General features: G+C 36.6%; 1 protein-coding gene across 1 annotated transcript in view; it reads left to right on the top strand.

The window, feature by feature from the left end:
* LOC100931899 (alpha-1-antichymotrypsin) overlaps positions 1–22,491 on the top strand; it is a 44,823-nt gene that overhangs the window by 1,964 nt on the left and 20,368 nt on the right. The window contains exons 2-4 of the mRNA XM_031953310.1: positions 4,754–5,409; positions 18,348–18,621; positions 22,314–22,464. Of these exons, the coding sequence (XP_031809170.1) occupies positions 4,770–5,409; positions 18,348–18,621; positions 22,314–22,464 (1,065 nt within the window). The 5' untranslated portion in view covers positions 4,754–4,769. The remainder of the gene's footprint in view (positions 1–4,753; positions 5,410–18,347; positions 18,622–22,313; positions 22,465–22,491) is intronic.

Raw genomic sequence — 22,491 nt, 5'->3', positions numbered from 1 at the left:
TTCATAAAGTATCTGTGTAATCTCAGGCAAATCATAACTTTACTGTGCATCAGTTTCCTCTTTATAACCTAAGAAAATGAAATAACCTTATTTCAAAGTTCTCCTCCTGCTCTGTGCAAATTTTTATGTGTTTTTAACCTAACCCATCCAATCAATCCTAAAGAATGATCAACAAAGTATTTTGAGTGTGCAAAGACATTTGGTCTTTGAATAACCCTTATTTAAATGCAATTATCCCAATGGGGTAAAGTCTTCAGTTATCAATTAATATCTTAGTAGGCATTAGTAGCAACGAGGTACTAGATAAGGGAGTGAGGGAAAGTTTCAAGTGTTTGAGGAAATCAGAGGATTGAAAAAGGAACAAATGTAATGTCGGAGTAACTGAGCAAGACAGAGATTAGAGACCAATTTAATAGTTTATTAAATGGAGAGGTATTAAGAGGGAATAATTATAGCTTAAAGTCCAAGATATAAAACCTTTATCCTAGGAAACATTAAGAGGTAATGGTTATAACCTGAGGCAGAGTAATAAATCAAACATTAAGAGGGAAAGGTTATAAGCTGAGGCAGATAGGACAATGGGGAAACTAGGTCAGGACATCAAAAGGGAACTGTGGCACAACATTCCTCTCTCTAACTATTCAAATCGTTGAATTACCTTACTGTAGAAGGTCTTAGCACCATAATTTTGAACAACAATGTGAAGTAAATAGACCAAATATAAATCAAAATAAAGCTAGAACAATACAAGGACTTATGGCAAGGTCAAGTCTCTCCCTGATAACCCCAAAGTTAATCAGCAATACACAAAGTTCCTTATTTCAATCATGTCAGGTCCTCTGCAGTTGGGGAGTATATGGACAGAGGTCTGTGGTCATTTGTACATGACTCAGCCTCTGCTTACAGAACAGCAGAGCTCAAGACAGTTGTGCTGCCCATTCAGAGGGGCAACCCACTCCAGGGGAGAAAGGTGAGGCTTGGAGTAGCTCCACCTGTCCCTCCCCAAAGGAACAGACAGGGCTGCAGAAAGAATCAGATTTCTGAGATTATGCACAGTTGGACCAAGATTGGCAAATCCCAAACTTTTAGAGGCCCGATATCAACTATAAGATCCTTTTAAGTATGCTGAAATACTAATTAAGGATCTGGGGTAACAGGAGTGGAGAAACAAATCACAGAGACTGCCAGTCCCAAGACAGGTATCTGATTTCTGGTTGTTTATAAAAAATAATCCCCAAACTGAATCTGCCAAGGCAATTCCAACAGAATAAGGGATTTCAAAGTTAAAGCACAACCAGCAAATCAAAGTCCAGGAAATTTAAGCAAAGAGTAAAAAATGAAAAGGACTTCCAATTAAATCTGAACTAGTAAGATAGGGGTAGGGCAGAAGTGAAAATACACCAGTTTCCCCAATTTCCTATTTCTTCCTCCCTTTTTTTTTGGAAAGGAATTATCAAATAACCATCCCACATATAAATCATATACATATGCATATACGTAACAGACTAAACGTCCCTCAAACATAACAGCAATAGTTACACAAGTTTAACAATTTCCATCCCAAGTCTTAAACACACAGTAATACAGTTAAAATTCGAACACTTCAACCACTTTCCTAATCCCCCATATCAGTCCAAATTACATCAGGAGAAGGGGCGATGGTTTTCTGAAAAGCTGCTCTCTGCTGAAAATGGGCAAAGATGCTCAGTTTAGGAAGGGGGATGGGTGTGGTATGGTATGCTGGCAATCAAAGCTTGATCTAGGTCCCAGAAGCAAGTCAATATATCTGTAATTTGACCAAATCTAGAAACAAAAACAAATCTAACAAAGAAAAGTTAGAATAGTCTGAGGTAGAAAGACTGGTCCACAAGGACTGCAACAAGATGTGGCCTCTCATTAGTTATAAACCTTAAAAAAAAAAACTTGAATATCCAGACACAATATCTAGTAACCAATAGATGACCAGACTAAATACTTATTTGCTCAAATATTTAGGATATAATGATTACAGATAACCAGATTGGAAACAGCAAGGTATGACATAATTGAGTTAACAATTTCTTATTGACCATTGCTCTGATTATAGAAATCAGTTACAGGAGGGGAAAAAAATGCAGTGATGTATTAACTACAAATGCAAGAAATTTTACCTCCAAGAACAAATTCTAAACAGATATTTACCATAACCTTATATTTATACAAATCAGTTTGCTGCTTTTAGCCAAGAACCAGGTGGCTACAACTTGATTAAAAAAAAAAAAAAAAAGGTCTGGAACAGTTTGGCGGGGAGGGAGAGGATTCCATATGACTTCCCTTCCCCCGACTCCACCTCCCAAGAGACGTGGGGTGGGGAGAAGTTGAACTAAACTTCACTCCAGGCTAACTAGATGCTCCAATAGCAGTGGGGGGTGGAGGGGTGGGGGGGTGGCGAGTTTAAATTTTTACAAAAGATCCCTACCCCACCCAAGATAAAAAGTAGCAGAAATCAGTGGGTGGGTGGGGGAATTCCATAAAAGCCACATGTCCAGCAGAGCTGGATTTAAAGCATAATTTACAATGTTATAATATAGGTAACAAACTCTGAACCAAATACAGCTTTAAATTCCCAATAATATAAAACTGCTTTTCCTATCTCATTTCAAATAATGAAATAGCACAGTTTCTTTTTCTTCCTCTGGCTCCATGTGGCCATTATTCCCAAGGACTCCTCCTAAGCTCCAACTTGGCCAGAGTTGAAGCTTTCAGAAAAGTCAGATCCTTTTGGCTACATACTTTACCTAATTATAGGCACATGACCCCTTTCAGGCAAGTTAACAGAACTTCTTTAACAAGCTATTGTTCTTTTAAGATCTTATACTTAAAGATAATTAATTCTAGCCTGCATAGGCAACAGTAAAATTTATTTCCCAAATTTAGAATCATCTTAAAATTCCTGATCAAATGTTTTCTCCAGCTGGAGTTCAGTATTGAAATAACCAATTGCCAAATTTAATCATTGTTCTTAAATTTAACAGAGCTCTTAAAATTAACAAAACAGACAAATCCACAGAACACAGAACACACCTAGACTACACAATTACAACATTCAGTAAGACACTGACATCAAAACCAGAGCCAAATGGATAGTGACAACTGCGTCCAGTTTGACACTAGTCAAAAACCAAAGCCAAATGGTGTCTTAAAAGGACACCCAGGTAGTGACAACTGCGTTCAGTTTAACAGTAATCAAGAACCAAAGCCAAATGGTGTCTTAAAAAGACACCCAGATTTATACTCTAGAATGCCTAGAGTTGTGCCAACTGGCACACAGAACCATATGTGTCTTAGGAGATACTCAGGTAGTGCCAATTGCATCAGTTCGACACTACTTCTCAGAATTTTAACACCTGTTGGTGTCCTGTTATTCTGAGAACCTGGGTGTTAGCACAAGCAAGTATCAGACCAGGTGTCTAGGAGACACAAAATCAGAGGGTATTATCCAAAATTCAATGCCTGTCATTCCATCAGCATTCTAATATTCTGAGAATCCAGGTGCTAACACAGACAGACAAAAATCAGATTGGACTTACTCTCCCCTGGCCGAATCAAAAGTATCTACTGTTGGGTGTGGCCCCAGCTGGTGAACTGCTCTCTTCCTGGAGCCTCTGGAGGAATCCAGAGGGCCAGCCTTTTCTAAGAAAGAGAAAACCCCGATCCCCAACTCTCTTCCAGGCCCAAAGTAGAGACTTGAAATGTCTCTAACCCCTAGTCCTGTTCTCAGTTCCCAATATCTCACTGGGGAGCTCCAAAATGTAATGCTGGAGAAACTGACAAGATAGAAATTAGAGACCAATTTAATAGTTTATTAAACAGAGAGGTATACTGGGACCAAATGGATCTTGGTCCCAGGGCTGGACGAGACTATCATCTCAAAGAATCCTAAGTATCATACAGCAAGCTTTTTTATAGGATAACAAGAACAATGACATAATGGGGGAGGTACCTGGATGGGGATAACCTAATGGGGACCTAGGATGACATAATGGGAGGTACTGGAGAGGCTCCTGATATTCTAATGGTGTCTAAAATGGATAAAGACCTTTATCCCATTAAATATTAAGAGGGAATAAGTATAGCCTAAAGTCTAAGATATAAGATCTTTATCCTATCAAACATTAAGAGGGAATGGTTATAACCTGAGGTAGAGTAACTAAATCAAACATTAAGAGTGAAAGATTATAACCTGAAGCAGATAGGACAATGGGGAAACTAGGTCAGGAAGGGAAAGTGTGGCATAACATTAAAAGGGAAGTGTGGCACAACACAAGGAAGGAGAAAAAAGTTCATGGGGAAGCACCAAAGATAAACTTCCCAGTTTTTTCTTTGGCTGTTTCTGAACCCTGAGAGTACATTAAAAAGTGGTGATGACAAGAATCCACACTTTAAAAGAAAGAAATAAAGGAACAATATTATTGTTGTTTACATGTTTGCCACTTCATTACTCCCTTTGGAATTTTCTTGGCATAGATACTGAAGTAGTTTGCCATTTCCTTCTCCAGTTCATTTTATAGATGAAGAAACTGAGGCAAATGGGGTTAAATGATTTACCCATGGCTCACATAGCTAGCAAATGTTAGAGACCAGATTTGAACTGAGGAAGATGAGACTTCCTGACTCCATTCTCAACACTCTATCCATTGCCACCTAACTGCCCAAATCTAATCCTGTTTAGGATTTTACCTGTAATGACTTCAGTGAACCTTCTTTTCCACAGATTAGGGATTGGAAGAATGAAATCCGCCTACCTCCTGGGACTGCTCCTGGCTGTATTCTGTGTCACTGGGCTGTGTAACCCTGACACAGAGGAAGCTCAAACAGGTGACCAGATCCAGGAGCAGCAACTTAGTGGAATAAATCCAGATTTCTCTTCAATATATACCAGCAATGCTGACTTTGCATTCCACCTATACAAGAAGCTTGTGTCAGAAAAAAACCAAGAGAATATCCTCTTCTCTCCTCTGAGTATATCAACAGCATTTGCTCTCCTGTCTCTTGGTGCCAGAGGAACCACCTTGACTGAGACCCTAGAAGGCCTAAGATTCAACTTGACAGAGACCTCAGAAGCTGAAATCCACAGAAGCTTTCAGCAGCTCTTACGTTCCCTCAATCTCCCAAATGATGAGTTTCAACTAAGCTCAGGCAATGCTTTGTTTACCAGCAAACATATAGAATTGCTAGAGAAATTCCAGGAAGACAGCAAGTTACTATATTCAACAGAAGTTTTCCCTGCCAATTTCCAGGATTCTGATTTAGCAACAAAACAGATCAATGATTATGTAAAGAAGCAAACACAAGGGAAAATCGAAAATTTGTTTGACAGACTTGATAAAAACACAATAATGGTTCTGGTGAATCACATATTCTTTAAAGGTAAGAATTTTGGGTTCATCTGGATGGCTCAAGGGAGATAAATTCTTTTATAAGAGATTGTTGGATCCATGACCTCATTTTTTCTCATAGGCAAGTCCCCAAGGTTTGTTCCACTGGAATCTTCTACTAATTTCTTGCTTGCACCACTTTTCCTCTTAGCCTAGGGTCCTCATGATCAAAATTACTGGATTTAAATTTACTGGAGTTGGGTTTAAATCTCTCAAATGCTCTGGGCTGGTCATTTTCCCCATTGAATCTGTTTTTGTTTGTTTGTTGTTGTTGTTGTTTTATAAAGCAAGAAAGTTGGACTGTATGAACTCTCAAATATATAGTCAATTTGAAAAGATAAAGGGAAAAAAAAACCCAGAAGTTAGTCCTCCTTCCACTTCTACTTTCTTCCTTGACAATTAATGAACTATTCTTGTAGATTCTCATTTTACTTTTTGTTGTTATTTTAACTATGGGATCACACAATATTAAACCTGGAAGAGATCTTATACAGAGCCCATCTACTTAGTCTTGCTAGGGTAAAAGGACTTGTCCAGGGTAACACACGAAATAAGCACCAAAGCTGAGACTTGAACCTTTATCCATTGTTTGCTATTACATGCTACATATCAGTCAGTTGGTTGACAAGAGTTCATTAAACATTATGTGCTGGACTTTGTGTTAAGCACTGGAAATATAAGTCCAAAATATTTTTTTCTTCAAGGAACTTATCTTGGAATGGAGAAAATAGCATGGAAAAAAAAAAAAACAATCAAACCATGTACATAAGAAATAGAATAAATGGAAGATGAGTTGAGAGAGGAAGTCATTAACACTTGAAAGAACTGAGATAGGTCTCCTGCAGAAGGTGAGATTTGAACTAAGTTTTGGAGGAAATAATGGAAAATAAAAGAAAAAGATGAGGAGTGAGAGAGTAACGAGTGCAAAGATAGGGAAATGGGCAATGAGGCATTAAACAAGTAACAGCAAGAAAGGCCAGTAGAAATGGATTGTAGGGTGCAGAGAGAGGAGTAAATTATAAAACTAGAAAGGAAGGAAAAAAACGGGTTGTGAAAGGCTTTACATTCCAAACATAGGATTGTAAATATGATCCTGGGGTGATAGGGAGAAAACACAGAAGAGGTCATAAGAATGTACAGAGGTATATTTTTAAATGTCAAATTATGTGCCAGATATGGTCCTTGTTACAAACATACAAGGAATTAGTCTTTCTTGGTTCCTTTCCCCTTGATGGACTGAACTCCTCTCAAGATCTTGTCCTAGGCATCTGATTCAGTCTGATCTAGATTGGGTTTAGCATCAAGATCTAAATTCCCAGCTAATTTAAGCTTCATTTGACAAGGCTAATCTGTGTTGTCCACCTAGGTTAAAAATATGAGAGACCCAGAACTCTGTCAAGGCAATTTTTTCTTTCCTTTCTCATTTTCTTAAGACTAGACTTCCTGGGATTTAGCACATTTGCAAAATGTTTGAACTCATCTTCCTCAATTTAAGCCTCTGTGAGTATGAGTCCACAGAATCCTTTATATACTTAGGTAGGAAATCTGTCACTACTCTTTATTTCAGGCTTCCCTATACCACCCTAAAGCTTTGCATAGTGCCAGTCCCTTGAAATTCTCTGATCTGTGACCTGTCCTTTTCTAGCGGGTTTTCTTGAAGTAAATTTATCTACTTGTTGATTAGGATAATAGGTTCTGCCTTATAGCTGAAGTTTTGATTTTTCTACCTATTGCCATAAGATGAAATCAGAGTACCCTTCTCTCTGGAGCTATATAGCCAAAATTCAAGAAGCCTAGATCATAATGATCACTTTGCATTATTAGCCAATGGTGCTTCCTAGCAAAAGGTCCAATAGACTTATTCTTTCCATTTCAAAATTACTTCCATATCTTCCTGTTCCCTTGGGTAATAACTGCGTTATTACCATAACTGGTACTAATTATAACTCACAATTATATATAATTTTAAGTATTCATTGCATTTTTCTCACTATAATCCTATATAATCCTATATAATGAATTCTACTTCCCAATTCAGGATCTAGGACATGACACTACCTCTTTGGTTCAGAAAACAACAAATCTTTTTATCCTATGCAATTTTTGTTCATATCTTTCCATAAACCTTCCATAAAGGAGCCACCGAAGGCTAAAAGGCTTTTTTCAATTACTGTGTTATGGCTATTAGAGCAGTACTTGGCTTTATTATTCTTCCCTTTTATAATATGACAACTTCAGTTCCCTAAGTTCATATATTCATTTATGTATTTTATGTCCCCTCTCATGTACAAATCATGATTCAACTTACTGATGTCTACCATTTATGTCACCTAAAATAGTGATTCTTTGGACTCATGATTGTCCATTATTCATATATGCTATTGATGAGATTTAGATTTGGGGAACCCAAATGAAATTAGGGTTTCTGGTGGCCAGGGAGTTAAATGAGGTCTTGGGGCAGGTTTAGGGTTCAGGACATCAAATGGAGCTCCCCTGCAACCCACTGGGATTCAGCACAAGGGTAGGGAGTTTTGGGGACTCCTTTCTGGCTGAGCATAGATTCCTTGTAAAGGAATTTTATTGACCCAAAAACCTAGATTGATAAGAGGTTTATTATGGGGATTGGAAGCATAAAGTCTGGTTAGGGAAATAGGTGAGGATAAAGAGAGAATGTCACTGGAAAAGAATATTATTCCAGTGGGCAGATCTATGGAAAATGGAATTTTGCACTGAGAATGCAGTTCTCAGTGGACAGAAAGACCTGTTAGTAAAGGGAACTCTCAAGGTCCATCTGCAAAGACCTTAGTTGATGGAAGCTCATTATATTGCTTGTCTTGGTGGGGGTTGGGAAACCTGAGCAGATCATCAGAATGGGAGTTGGGAGAGCCCAAGTTGGCTCAGATCCAATGGGGGCTGGGGCAACCCCTAATCTCCTATTGGAATTCAAAGGATTGCTTTTAACCAGGATTTGTGAATCAAAGGCCTTGGCTTCCTGAACTGATAATGCCTCAGCCAGGAGGGGATGGGAATCAGAAAGGAATCACAATCAATAGGAAATACAGTTTCTTAAAGGCACCACAACCCACTTCACTATCATTAGTAAGATATAAGTGGAATTTAAGAGATGGTTTTTTTAGGCCAAGGAATAACTTTGGTTTATTAGAAACATGGAAGAATTTCCCAAATGTGATCTAATAATATCTTTGATTCAATCTTGTTTCCAGGTCTTTGCCCACCTATAGCATCTGTTGAAGATGTGTAAATGTGTGATTATCATTCTCTCCTTTTTTCTTATAACTGAAGATTTAAGTGAGCTGTTTATTGTCACACTCAGACTCATATATTCTAACACAAAATACAAGAGTCTTTATACCAAACCACTGATCTTTAATGATTCCTTCTTGGAGTTGTCTAGAATTTGGATTCATGAAAGATAAATATTTGAACATTGAGTAAATACTGCCAATTCCTCACCAATAAAGGGTAGGGTCCAGCACCACAGGCTATTTGTGTATTGGCTTAGCCAACTATATGATTATACAAACCACTGTAAGGCCAGTATGTTTTCTTCAATTAGTTGTTAGAATCTGGGGATGGAAAAATGGACCACACCCAGATAGGAAGAATTATTATTTTTTTTTTGATTTAACAAATTATAGCTTGTGTTTCCTAGTTTAGTTTAATTCTAAGATTGCACATGATATAGCTACAACAGTATCCATCAGCATTTCTTAAGCATCTGCTTTGTACTAGGAACTGTAGGTGCTAGTATATAAAGAGAAACAGTTCCTATGGTCAAAGAACTTAAATTCAATTTAAGAAGAAAGCATGGCACATTCCTTTGTGGGCATGGGAGTTTGGAAATACAATCCATTTTTGTTTATTGAGACTCTTAGCATATTAGAGTTAGCAAGGATTTCAGTCATAGAATTGTAACATGTCCAAACTGGAAGGGACATTACAATCATAGTATGTAAAATGCTAGAATTTAGGATTTATGTTACAGCTAGAAGGATTATTATAATCTTTCCATTCTATATATTCTTGTAATCACAGAAAATGAAATGTTAGAAAAGAAAGAGACCAATAAATCCATCCAAAAGCATTTATCAGTGCCATTTATTAGGCATAATAAAAATAAAGAACATTCTTTAAACTCAAGGAACTTAAATTCTTTAGGAAAAACAAATGATTATAAAGAAATGAATAATTAAATTTTAAAATGACTATATGTACAAAGACATATAGAATACATGCAAAATAAATACAAAATAATTTTAGTAGGTAATGATAGCAACTAGAGGGAATCAAAAAATTCCTCATGCAGAAGGCAATATTTGAATTGAATTTTTGAAAGAAACTAGTGATTCTAAGATTTGGAAGTGAGGAAAGAATGTATTCCAGCAATGAGTTAGTTCATGACAGAGATGGAACTAACAATCTTCTCTCTTGACTTTCAGGCCCCAAACTGTGCCTCGGTATTTTCAGGCTTGTTTACATCACCCTATCTTTTCTCTTATCCTACTCTTTTCTTAGAGAGTCCTTACCTCAACTCTCATCTACTCTTTTCACTCAAATTTCCTTTTCTGTTTGGACTAGCTTCTATTACTATTCTATCATTATTTCTCCTTTAACCTAGTCATGAAGGGCTATATTTTTTTTTATAAACTTTCTGCTGTCACCAATCTGATACTTTATTGGTTTGGGATATACAGTACATACAAGTTAAAAGAAGCCTTACCAAAAGAAAAGAACTAAAATTTAGGATTTAGTAGACTTGTGATGTCATCTCTAATTCACTGTTTCTAAGCCTTTCATTTCACCTTTGTCTATTTTAATTTCTTCAGCTGTAAAATGAGGATAATGCTTATTTTGTAGTTTTAATATGTGCATTTTCCCCATTGTGCATCACATATCCGTAAGAATTGCTAATGCTTCTCCAGTGAAATATTATGATTTCTGGTTCCTTTGATATGATCAGTCAAGTTCTAATATTTACTTCTCCAATTATTCCTCTCTATTCCTCAGTATTGTGATTGGATTCATATATTTTATTGTGTAAAAACTAAAAGCCATTCCTGTAGTATTTCTTGGATCCCCATAGCTACAATCAGTTTTCAAATGTTTCTGTGTATTCCTGATCATCCCTGTGACAACTATAGTATTACGTTTCCCAGAGTGCTGAAGTTCTAGGATTTGGAAGTAAATAAATTATGGAACTGACATCTATTTTTGTCATTCTGATTCATTAGTAAATGAATGTAGAAATGTATTACTTGACTTAATTCCAATATTTAAAACTCATATTAACTCAATACTAAAGACAGATTAAAAATGAATAATGAGAATGGACAAAGGGAGACTAATAATATTAATAGCTATAAGTAATGGACTAATACTCTGTATAAAATTTAAAGTCTTTCACAATCTAATCCCTTCACACCTTTCCAGGTTTCTTACATTTGACTCCCCTCCAGGTACTCTAAAATTCATCTAATCTGACTTACTTGGTATTCCTTACTCGAAATACTCCATATTCCAACTGAAGTCGATGTACTGACTTGTTCTCTTCCTGGCTGTAATGCTCTCCTTTCTCACCTCTTACTTCCTGGCTTACATCTTAACTTTCTTCAAGACTCAGCTCAAATCCCACCTTCTGTAAGAGGCCTCTCTCAGCCTCTGAAGCTTCTTGTGCCTTCCCTTCTAAGATTACCATCCATCTACTTGCATAGTCAAATATACTGTATTTTTTCCATAACAATGTGGTATCATTTTGGTCCTTTTTGAGTATGAAGGATAATGAGTGACTAACTTGTACACACCCAGTTATTCCCATATTGTCTCCCATATGAGAATGTGAAGTCTTTGAGGCTAGGGACTGTTTTTCTTTCTTTTTTATCTCCAATACTTGTCACAGTATTTGGCAGTAAGTGCTTAAATGATTGTTGACTGATTAATGATGATACTAGTTTCCACATTACAGTAGACTGTGAATTTAAGATAGATTTCAAGCATATTATCTTATGTGATCTTACAACAGCCTTGAGAGGTAAGTAGTGACTGGCATTGAATGTATAAAGAAGGCAGGAATTGTCTTCATTTTGTAGATGAGGTAATTGCAATATGGAAAAATCAAATGAGTGACCTAGAGTCACATAGTGAGTCAAGAATGATACTGGTGAGAGGTGAAATACTCTAACAGCAATGAGGGTCCCCAGGCAGGTTGGGAAAGAATTCACAGTCCCAGTCTCCAAGCGAGGTTTGACAAAATGGGTTTATTTTCACTGAGAAATCTCAGTGGGCTAGTTCCCGATTAGGAAGTTAGCAAAGGTTGGGATACAGGGTCTTGATTTTATTTCTTTTCTATGACCCAGGCCTAGGGAGTGATCTCCAGATGAATTGAGGGACTAATTTCCAGGTTAATAATGGGTGGTGATTATGTGCTAGGCCAAGATCTCCAAATGAATTGAAGGTGAGCATTATTGTGAGAGTTTCTCCTGGTAACCAAATAGGAGGGTGGGGATGCTCCCAGAGGCCAGGAAGGGTTGAGATTCAGGTTTTTTTTTAACCCCTTCATCAAAGATCAGGGGTACATAGTTCTCTTACATCAATATCACAAGTCTCCTAACTCCTTAATTTGTAGTTCATGACTTTTCTCTTTTAGGAAAGGCATCTACCAGTCATTTTATACTGTGTATCCCATGCTATTAAAGTGGCAGATTGGTGGCAGCAGAAAATAAAGTATGTAGAAAGAGAAAAAGACTGATGGTGGCACTAGACTTCCAGAATCATCTCAAATTCCTCAGAGTTTGATCACAAACTCTGGGTTGAATCAGTAACTAGTCTTTGGGATTATTGACTCATGCTACACAAGTTCATATGAGAAAGAATGAATTAGATGAGAAGACCAAGAGATGAATTTATTGTGGGAAGTACAATTGGGTTATGAACCAGAAGAGTCTGGTTCTCATTACCTACCCAGGCTACTCCCTTTTTTCTGGGAAGATCCCAACTAGAAACCAAAATTGTAGTTTTCAGTTGCTTCTATGGGTTGTCCTCTTTGATGAGGCCCTCCAATAGTGTGTATAGTCCCCTTGAATAAAGAGTGATCAATGAACCCCGAATTCACTCTAAGCTTGTCTATCTGTGTTTCAGTAGACAAGGTAAGTGCACCTTCTTGCCGATCCATTACATTTTATATAATGTAACGGCTATAGAAAAACATCTCTTAAAAATGTTTTATTGATGCTTTTTAAAAAAAAAAATGCTAATTCTCCCAATGATTCTCTTGCTGTCAAGAGAATTTTGTTTGTAAAAATAATTTAATGAATACAGTAAAAATAAGTTAATGAATACATTGGCCACAACTTAGAAAACATGCCTTGTGCCATATCTAAGTGCCAGCTTTCCTCTGAAGAGAGAAGAGAGGATTGCTTTGCTGTCAGTGTTCAGAAGCCTTGATTGGCTATTGCATTCATCATAATTCTAAATATCAGTCCACTAAGGGCATCTTGCATCTCTAGGGTTCACTTGGAGGTTTCCTTCTTTGGGTAGGATTCTTGCTGTGGGGTCTGAATACATGACTAGCAATTCTTCTGGGAGATTGCTTTGGCAGTGTTGCCCTAGACACAAAGCCAGCCTTTCTGGCAGACTGCAGACTGCTTCAGATCAGCCTATGAAGGGTCCCTAGATTTTTAGTCTTTACTACAGTTTAGAGATAACACCTTAGTCAATCACAGAAATGCTGCAACCCCTGTCCCCAGAGAATTGGCTACAAGCTGATGTTAGGGACAGTGTTGGTGGTGGGGTAGAGATTTTCAAGGACTTAGTGAGTAATATTAATGATAATTAACATTTAAAATGTGTATCTATTAGCTCTACTGATACTAACAAACGCCTATCTTAAAGAGACAAAATAAAGATTATCATTCCTGTGTTACCAAAAAAAAAAAAAAAAAAAAAAAAGAAAGAAAAAAAACCCTCCAAAAAACCCCAAAGCTTATTGAGGAGAAATGATTTGCTTAGTCACATGATTGAGGAGTAACAGTTATGACTCAAATCCAGGTTGTTTTAACTTCAGTGCTCTCCAAAATTATGCTGAACCAAGATGGGGGTGGGTGATATATAGAGGTCTACCCTGATGGAGAGCACCAGGCCAATTGGGGAATTGATAAATTGGGAAGAGGCTTAGATGTCTTTGAGTTCACCCTGTAACTGAAGCATGAATTCTCTGTACAACATTCAGAACAAGTAAACAACTTTATATATCTACTTGATATTCTACTTGAAGACTGCTTATAATAGTAATGCCAGAGAAAGCAATGTAATGTCTGAGCAAGACAGAGATTAGAGAACAATTTAACAATTTATTAAATGGAGAGATATACTGGGTCCAAATGGATCCATGGTTGGTCCCAGGGCTGAACAAGACTACCATCTCAAAGAATCCAGCCCTGAGTATTGGGACAGCAAGATTTTTATAGGATAACAAGAACAATGACATAATGGGGGAGGTACCTGGATGGGGATAACCTAATGGAGAGAGGCACCTAGGATGATACAATCGAGGGAGGTGGGGAAATTACTGATATTCTAATGATGTCTAAAATGAATAGACCTTTATCCTGTCAAACATTAACAAGGAATGATTATAGCCTAAAGATATAAAACCTTTATCTCAACATTAAGAGGGAAAGGTTATAACCTGAGGCAGAGTAACTAAATAGGACAATGGAGAAACTGGGTCAGGACATTAAAAGGGAACTGTGGCATAACATAGTGAACTCCTTACTACCTACCAAAGTAGTTCATTACAGTATTATATGCGTTCTATTAAAAAGATTTTGTTGTTTTATTACTTCAAACCAAAATCAAACTCTATAACTTCCATCCATTGACCCCAGTTCTGGTCTCAGGGGCCAAGTAAAAGAAGTCTAAGCCTTCTTCCCCATGATAGTTCTTAACAGACTTGAAAAAATTTCATTTCATTTATTGATCCTTTTAGAAAAATAAAAACTAGGGGGTGGAGGTGAGTGGGAACCTTCTAGAAGCATTATTTTAGGCCTGAAATGTTACTAGATCAAGTGCAGGCACCCAATTTTGTTTTCTATCTGTCTTAACTTTAATCATTTCATTATTGCCGTTCATTAGTCTCAGAAACCCCATTATCACTGACAGACAAGGCATTATCTGACAGCCAGCAATGTTTTTGGATTCAGCATTTTAATCATATACAGTAAACTAGGACAAGATAGTCCAAGGGAAGAAATACAGCATTTCTAACTACATCATTCCCAAGGCCAGGTAGTCTTTGTTATTCCTAAGAGCTGCAGCCACACTTTTTTATATCATCTTTGCTTCCCTCCCCAGAAAGAGAATAAAAAATAAAGGGAATACAAATCAAAAAAACCCCAAGAATTCACTTCACATTGAACAAAATGACAAAGATGTTAGAAAATAGAGATATTCAATGTTGGAGGGGTTAAGGAAAGAAAAACAGCTAATTATAATCTTGAATTTAAGACATCTATTAGACATCCATTTTGATATGACAGTGGATTTGAAAAACTGGAATTCAGAGGAAAGGTTAGGGCTGGATAAATAGATCTAAGAGTTGTCTGTATAGATGTGAGAATTTATTCTTGAATTTCTTTGAGGAAAGAAAAACAGCTAATATAATCTTGAATTTAAGACATCTATGAGACATTCATTTAGACAGCAGATTTAAAAAGCTGTAATTCAAAGGAAAGGTTGGGGCTGAATAAATAGATCTAAGAGTCATCCATATAGATGTGAGAACTGAATCTATTGGAGCAAATGAGATCAAAGTTATATAGAGAAGAGACAGAGTGAGAAGGCTCAAATCAGAGCCTTGAGAAATAATTGAAGGGCATGATCAAGATGAAAATCCAGCAAAAGAGATAGAGGAAAAGTCAGGTGGGAGAAGAACCAAGAGATACCAGTGCCATAAAAGTCTAAAGAAAAGATAGTATAAAAGATAGTGGAGGGATTAACACTGTGAAAAGTTGTAGAAAGGTGAAGAGGGATGTCTCTTTGATAAGGACTGCATAGAAACACAGGGGAAGGAATATCCTCACAAAAGTGAAAACTTTAATGTTTACAAAGTGCTTCCTCAAGACAACTTTGAGAAATAGATATCATTTCCCTCATTTCATAGATAATAAAACTGAGGAATTAAGTAATTGTTCAAGGTCACTCAGCAATTCAGTGCCAGAACTCACACTAGTCCTTGATCTCCCGATTATCAATATAGGGCATTTTTCACTTTATCATAAAAATGGATTTTTTTTAAGAGAGGGAAATTACTTCTTGCCTTCTATCCTAAGACTATTTATGTTTTACTGGACTTTTACAAAACAAAATTATCCTCAAAATATAAGGGGAAGAAACCAAATCATCAATAACTCAATTGTACATCTTTAACTATGACAAATTAAGAAATGAATTGGTTTTATTTGATTCAATTTAATGAATCCTTTAAATTTAATTCAATTGGCAGTAGCAAAGTTGAGAAAACACTAGCTTAATGTTTATAAGGCCTTTGTTAGAATCCCAAATGAACTACTACTGGAATGGCTTCACTGAGTCACTTCTTTCTGGATTTATTTAACTTTTCCACAAGTTAACTAGATAGATGGGACTCTACAATTTCTTTCAACTCAGACATTCTAAACTTCCTAATCCAAGAAAAATTTGTTAAATATTTATTATGTATAGCTTTGGGGGGAGCAGAGGCTAGTAGATATAAAATATAAGCTTCAGATAAAAGCACAGGTTGTTATTTGTTTTTTGTTCTTGAAGATAACCAATGACATTAGGAGAGTGATGTCTTGACTTGCAAATGAATTGGATTTAAAAGAGGCAGGGCTGTGCAAAATTAGGAATTTTGCAAAGTGTGTTTAATAGACCTCTGGTCATATGGGCAAATGTTGGCCTGAGGCTGGGAGCTGTCTGGACTAATCAATAAAGGACCATCAGACAGAGATCTCCAACTGAATAAAATCACTTAACTAGAAGTTTGAAGGCTTTTCCCAGAAGAATCCCTTGAAGGGGATCCAGGCCACCCTCAAAAGATCTTTCATATGTGATTTGACCAAGATCTCCAATTGAATGAAGCCATTTAACTTGGGAAGGGCTTGTCTGGGAAGGTATGCTTTTCCCAGGGGAGAGCCTGAGACTCCCGAAACTCCCTTCTTTTACAGATTAAAGGGGACACAGTTTCAGGGTTCTACCTGTACTTAGCACAGTGCTTGGCAAGTTGTAGGTGCTTAATAAATGCTTACTCTCTTCTTCTAATCTCAGAACCACTTATCTTTCCAGGTTCACTTCCAGTTCTGATTCTCATGTTCAACCTATGGTCTCACTCCCTGTTCCTTTTTCTACATATCTTGTTACCTACTACTCCTCTGGACATTACAGGAAATTTTATACAGTTGATTGATCTGTAACTGAAGTGATCTCTGATAAAATAAAGTTTCATAAAATGAAGTGATTGAACTAGATGACTTCGGAGGTCCCTTATAGCTCCAACTCGGTGATCATTTACTTTATTCTACAGAGGGGTAACATGGTCAAAGGCAAACACTGGATTTCTAGAAAAAGAATTAAGGTTTAAATCCTGGCTCTACACTTTAATGCTTTGTTGAGTTTAGAAAAGTCATTTAACTGCTATGAAATTCATCTTCCTCATTAGTAAAAATATGAGTCTGTACTAGAATAATTGTAGAGTTTCTTCATTTTCTAAATCAATGATCCTTTGGTCTAACCAAGCTTTAGGGGAGTGTTGAGTTTTTTTTCCTTATTCCTTGTTAAAAATTTCTATCCTATGCCAATAAGAACCATGGAGCAGGAAAACAATGAAGTGAAAAGTGAAGGAGTAAAGTGATTTTTTTCAGGCTTCTACTAGCTAAGGAAAAAAAAAAAAAGTTTTGAGCCTATAGATTTTTGAGCAAGATTTCTTAAATTGGAATCCAGGGTTCTTGGAGAGATTTTAGGAGTTCCATGAAATTGGATTTTTAAAAATTTACATCATTATTTTCATTAACTACTAATAGAATTTTGACATTTTATTGTTATTGTTGTTGTTTGTCCTTCATTCTTGAAGAGGACTATGTCGTCAGAGAAGTGATTCCATGACATGCAAGTGAATTGGATTTAACTGAGGGAAGGCTGTGCAAGGTCACCTGTCTCACTTGTAATGACAGAGAAACTGAGGCAAGATAGATTAGAGTTTTTAATATTTTATTAATGGAGAGTTTTGACTAGTCAACTGGATCAGATTCTTGTCTCAAAGCATTCAGCCACAAGCAAGTAATTCCAGAGACTTTTATAGGCTCCAGCAATCAGGGAAACAAAGGCAAGGGGGGGGGACAACAACAGAACACTGGGTGAGTGAAAATTCCAAGAAGGACCATAATTCAGTTCTAGTTGGGGGTAAGGAGAAAGGATCATAAATTCTAATAAGAAAGTGGTCAAGCAGGAGTCAGAAAGTGTGGCCAGAAGATGTTCAGGCATTTGAGATAAGCCATTTGGAGTTTTATTACTCTTTGGGATGCCAGAGCTCCACAGCCCTAATTATCTTAGTCTTAATGGCCAGGAAAGAGGAGGGGGTTTCCACCAGGGAAACTGAGGCAGGAAAAAAATTCAGGGAAACTCAGGCATTTTATATCCATTTGGGTCCTGTGACAAGTTATAGATCAAAATGAATGTAGATGGCTTAAGTTATAAATGTAGGCAATAAAATATTCAGGTTTCAGTGGGATTTGGCCAATAGGATCCATGACATATGAAAAAAAGTTAAAAATCCCTGATTTTGTGATATCCAGTTCTGCTTGCCTTTCTGTAGACACTACTATAAAATGGCTTTTGTGTATAACATTTTTTCTGTATCTTTTTTTTTCTTCTTTTAAGCCAAATGGGAAACACCATTTGCTTCATCTGACACTTTTAAGGAGAAATTCTTTGTGAGTGAAAACAAGACTGTTGATGTTTCTATGATGGGCAAAGCTGGATTTTTCACCCGTATTTTCCAAGACAAGGAACTTTTCTGCACAGTTGTAGAACTGAAGTATAGGGGCAATGCTACAGCACTTTTCATTCTTCCTGATATAACAAAAATGAAGACTGTTGAAGATGCTCTCAGCCCAGAAGTATTGAATAAGTGGAAAAATTCACTCCAAGAAAGGTAATTATTCACTATGATCATCTCTAGGATCACATCCAGCTTTAATATCATTCTTTTTATAGTTTAATCTGCATTGTCCTGTTCTTTCCAAACTTGATGACACTATTTTTAAAAAAAGGCTAAAGCAGAATGATTTATTGATAAAATGCTCAGGGAATACAAAACAATCCTGGGAAATAAGGGTTTTTCAATATTCACCTCTCAGGCACAGGTGGCTGTATCTTACTCAAAAGACACATTGAGATCTCATGAGCTAGCAATCCAAATTATAGTCATGTAAAAAACATGTTTTTCAGTTCAGTAAACTCTATTATTTTCTAACACCATTCTATATTGTAAATACTGCAATATCCTTCTGTAAAATCTTAAGAATAAGTAAATCTAAGCACTTTCTGATTTTTTATTTGTTTGTGTATGCCTCATTTGCTCAGGGCCTGATTATATGCCAATGAACCCTGATAAAATGTTTACAAAAAAATAAGAATTGGCACATACCTTCCCAATCTTTTTTTTTTAAACAAATAAAATTACAATATAGACTTTTGAGTTGGGAAGAACCTTAGAAGTTATCAAATACCTTCATTTTACAGATGCAGAAACTGAGACAAGGTAACAACTAGCAAAGATTCACATTCTGATTCCAAATTCAGCTCTCTGTCTGACATAACACAGAAGTAAACTACATAAATACCAAAAACTGCATTAGATAGGAACCTCAGTCACCTCATTGGGAGATGGGTAATAGACCTGATAAATATCCTCACAAAAGTGAAAACTTTAATGTTTACAAAGTGCTTCCTCAAGACAACTTTGAGAAATAGATATCATTTCCCTCATTTCATAGATAATAAAACTGAGGAATTAAGTAATTGTTCAAGGTCACTCAGCAATTCAGCGCCAGAACTCACACTAGTCCTTGATCTCCTGATTATTAATATAGGGCATTTTTCACTTTATCATAAAAATGGATTTTTTTAAGAGAGGGAAATTACTTCTTGCCTTCTATCCTAAGACTATTTATGTTTTACTGGACTTTTACAAAACAAAATTATCCTCAAAATATAAGGGGAAGAAACCAAATCATCAATAACTCAATTGTACATCTGTAACTATGACAAATTAAGAAATGAATTGGTTTTATTTGATTCAATTTAATGAATCCTTTAAATTTAATTCAATTGGCAGTAGCAAAGTTGAGAAAACACTAGCTTAATGTTTATAAGGCCTTTGTTAGAATCCCAAATGAACTACTACTGGAATGGCTTCACTGAGTCACTTCTTTCTGGATTTATTTAACTTTTCCACAAGTTAACTAGATAGATGGGACTCTACAATTTCTTTCAACTCAGACATTCTAAACTTCCTAATCCAAGAAAAATTTGTTAAATATTTATTATGTATAGCTTTGGGGGGAGCAGAGGCTAGTAGATATAAATATAAGCTTCAGATAAAAGCACAGGTTGTTATTTGTTTTTTGTTCTTGAAGATAACCAATGACATTAGGAGAGTGATGTCTTGACTTGCAAATGAATTGGATTTAAAAGAGGCAGGGCTGTGCAAAATCACCAGTGTCACTCTCTCCTCTAGAGCTATCCAAGTGCAGTGCAAGGCATAAATCAGGATCACTGAAGATGGTCCCAGATGCAGTGACAGACTTCAAATTTTTTATGTTAACATCTTCCCAGGACTTGGTTTGTCTGAAGCAACAAACGTTAAATTATTTAAGACTATGTAAGAAATGAGGCAAAAAATGGCCTTACTTTACCCACTCCAAGAAAAAAAAGAAATCAAGGTGAAGGTGAAGACCTTCAAAATTTCTAGCCAGGACAGAAAAAAATTTCTATTTATACTCATTCTGAGTCATGCTTGGTCTGGATCCTGTTATTGGCTAGTCAGTGAGAGTCAGAGTGTGTTATGGGAGCCACCTGCTAGTGCCTGCTGGAGATCTAATTCTGACCAACAGAAAAGATCCCTTCATGTGAGAGGATGATAACAATACAAGGAGACTGAGATGTAGTTGCATTCTCTGACTTCTCTCCTCTTCTCTCCTACCTCTAATTTACTTCATTCCCAATTCACTAGCAATATCTGGGTCAGTAAAGGCTGATTTGGAATTCCTTCAAGTGTGTTATGATTTACAGTTGTGGGAGCTTTAGGATAATCGACCTGCCCTTTCACACTTAGGTGTGGTCCTTAAGGCATGGTCAGGTAACGCTATTTGAAGCCCAATTTTTTTTTTAATCAAAACCTAGTTTTCCATAGCTCCATTTAAGAAAATCATAAATGAAACTACATGGAATAAAACAGCTAATTGTCCTCATTTTTAAAAAAATAGAATAAATAAGTGTGAAAGAGGAAAACAAATTTAGTACCCACCTCAACATATCTCATGAAGCTTCAGTTATCAAAATTTATATTTTTTTGCTAAAGCACCCACATGTAAAGGTATGTATCCTCATATGGACAGAAGAGGAGGAGGGGGGAAAGGAGGAAAGAAAGAAAAATAGAGGAAAGAAGGAAGGAGGTAAAGTAGGAAGAAAGGAAGAAAGGAAGGAAGGAAGGAAGGGAGGGAGGGAGGAAGGGAAGGAGGAAGAGAAGGAGGGAGAGAGAAAGGAAGGAAGGAAGGAAGGAAGGGAGGGAGGAAGGAAGAAAAGAGGGAAGGAGGGAGGGAGGGAAGGAGAGAGAGGGAGATGGGAAGGCGGGAGAGAGACAGGAAGAAGGGAGAAAGAAAGGAAGGAAAGGAGGGAAGAGAGAGAGGAAAAAGGAAAGATGGGAAGGAAGAAAGAAGGAAGGGTGAGGGAGGGAGGAAAGGAGGAAGGGAGGAAGAGAGGAAAGAAGGGAGGAAGAGAAGGAGGGAGGAAGGAAGGAAGGAAGGAAGGAAGGAAGGAAGGAAGGAAAGAAGGGAAGAAAGAAGAAGAGGGAAGGAAGGAGAGAGGGAAGGCGAGGGAGGGAGATGGGGAAGGAGGGAGGGAGGGAGGGAAGAAGGAAAATTGCCCAACTAGAACTCGATATGATAATAGTACCTCCCTCCTAGAGTTGTGAGGATCAAATAAGATATTTATAAAGACTTAGCATAGTGCCCGGCACACTATAAATTCTTAATAAATCTTTATTAATTGATAGACTGTCTTACCCATTACTGAAGGTCTTCTCCCAATTGGAATGTGAAAATCATCCAAATATACAGAAGAGGAAAAAATTGAATTAATCTTAGAACTAATGTTAAAGTGTTATTTTTTTTGTTTTTGTTTTAAACAAAATCCTTTTTGCTTTTTTGCATCTTTCTTCTGAAAAGAAAAGAACATTTCCATATATACAACAGAACTTATATTAAGGCATGCAATCTAACATTGTATCTCTAATTTTCTTTCTTTCTTTTTTATTAAAGCTTTTTATTTTCAAAACATATACATGGATACATTGACCCTTGCAAAAGCTTGTGTTCCAAATTCCTCCCTCTTCCCCTCAAGTAGCTCTAATTTTCAACTTGTTACCATACTAAGATTTGAAAACCCATTTAGTTTTAATAACAAGTTCACTTCCAACCCTGAGTCTCTGTTTAGAGTCCTAATGTGTTCATTAAATACTTGTTAAACTGAATATCAAGATAGTTTCATGGATTTATTTATTCCAAAGGCGCTAGAGAATAAAATGATCACAATGCTTTTTTTCTTATTTTTTTTTTTTTACAGAGAGATCCAGCTCTATTTGCCAAAATTTTCAATCTCTAGTAACTATGAACTAGAAAAGATCCTTCCAGCAATTGGTATTAAAGAACTCTTTACTGATCATGCAAATCTTTCTGGAATAAGTGGACAAGCCAAAAACATCAAAATTTCCAAAGTAGGTTCAACAACTTTAAATTATTGC

Source organism: Sarcophilus harrisii, chromosome 2 (assembly GCF_902635505.1).
Source record: "Sarcophilus harrisii chromosome 2, mSarHar1.11, whole genome shotgun sequence".
Lineage (NCBI taxonomy): Eukaryota > Metazoa > Chordata > Mammalia > Dasyuromorphia > Dasyuridae > Sarcophilus > Sarcophilus harrisii.
The sequence above is the reverse complement of the archived record's forward strand: the minus strand, read 5'-3'. Positions and strand labels throughout refer to the sequence as shown.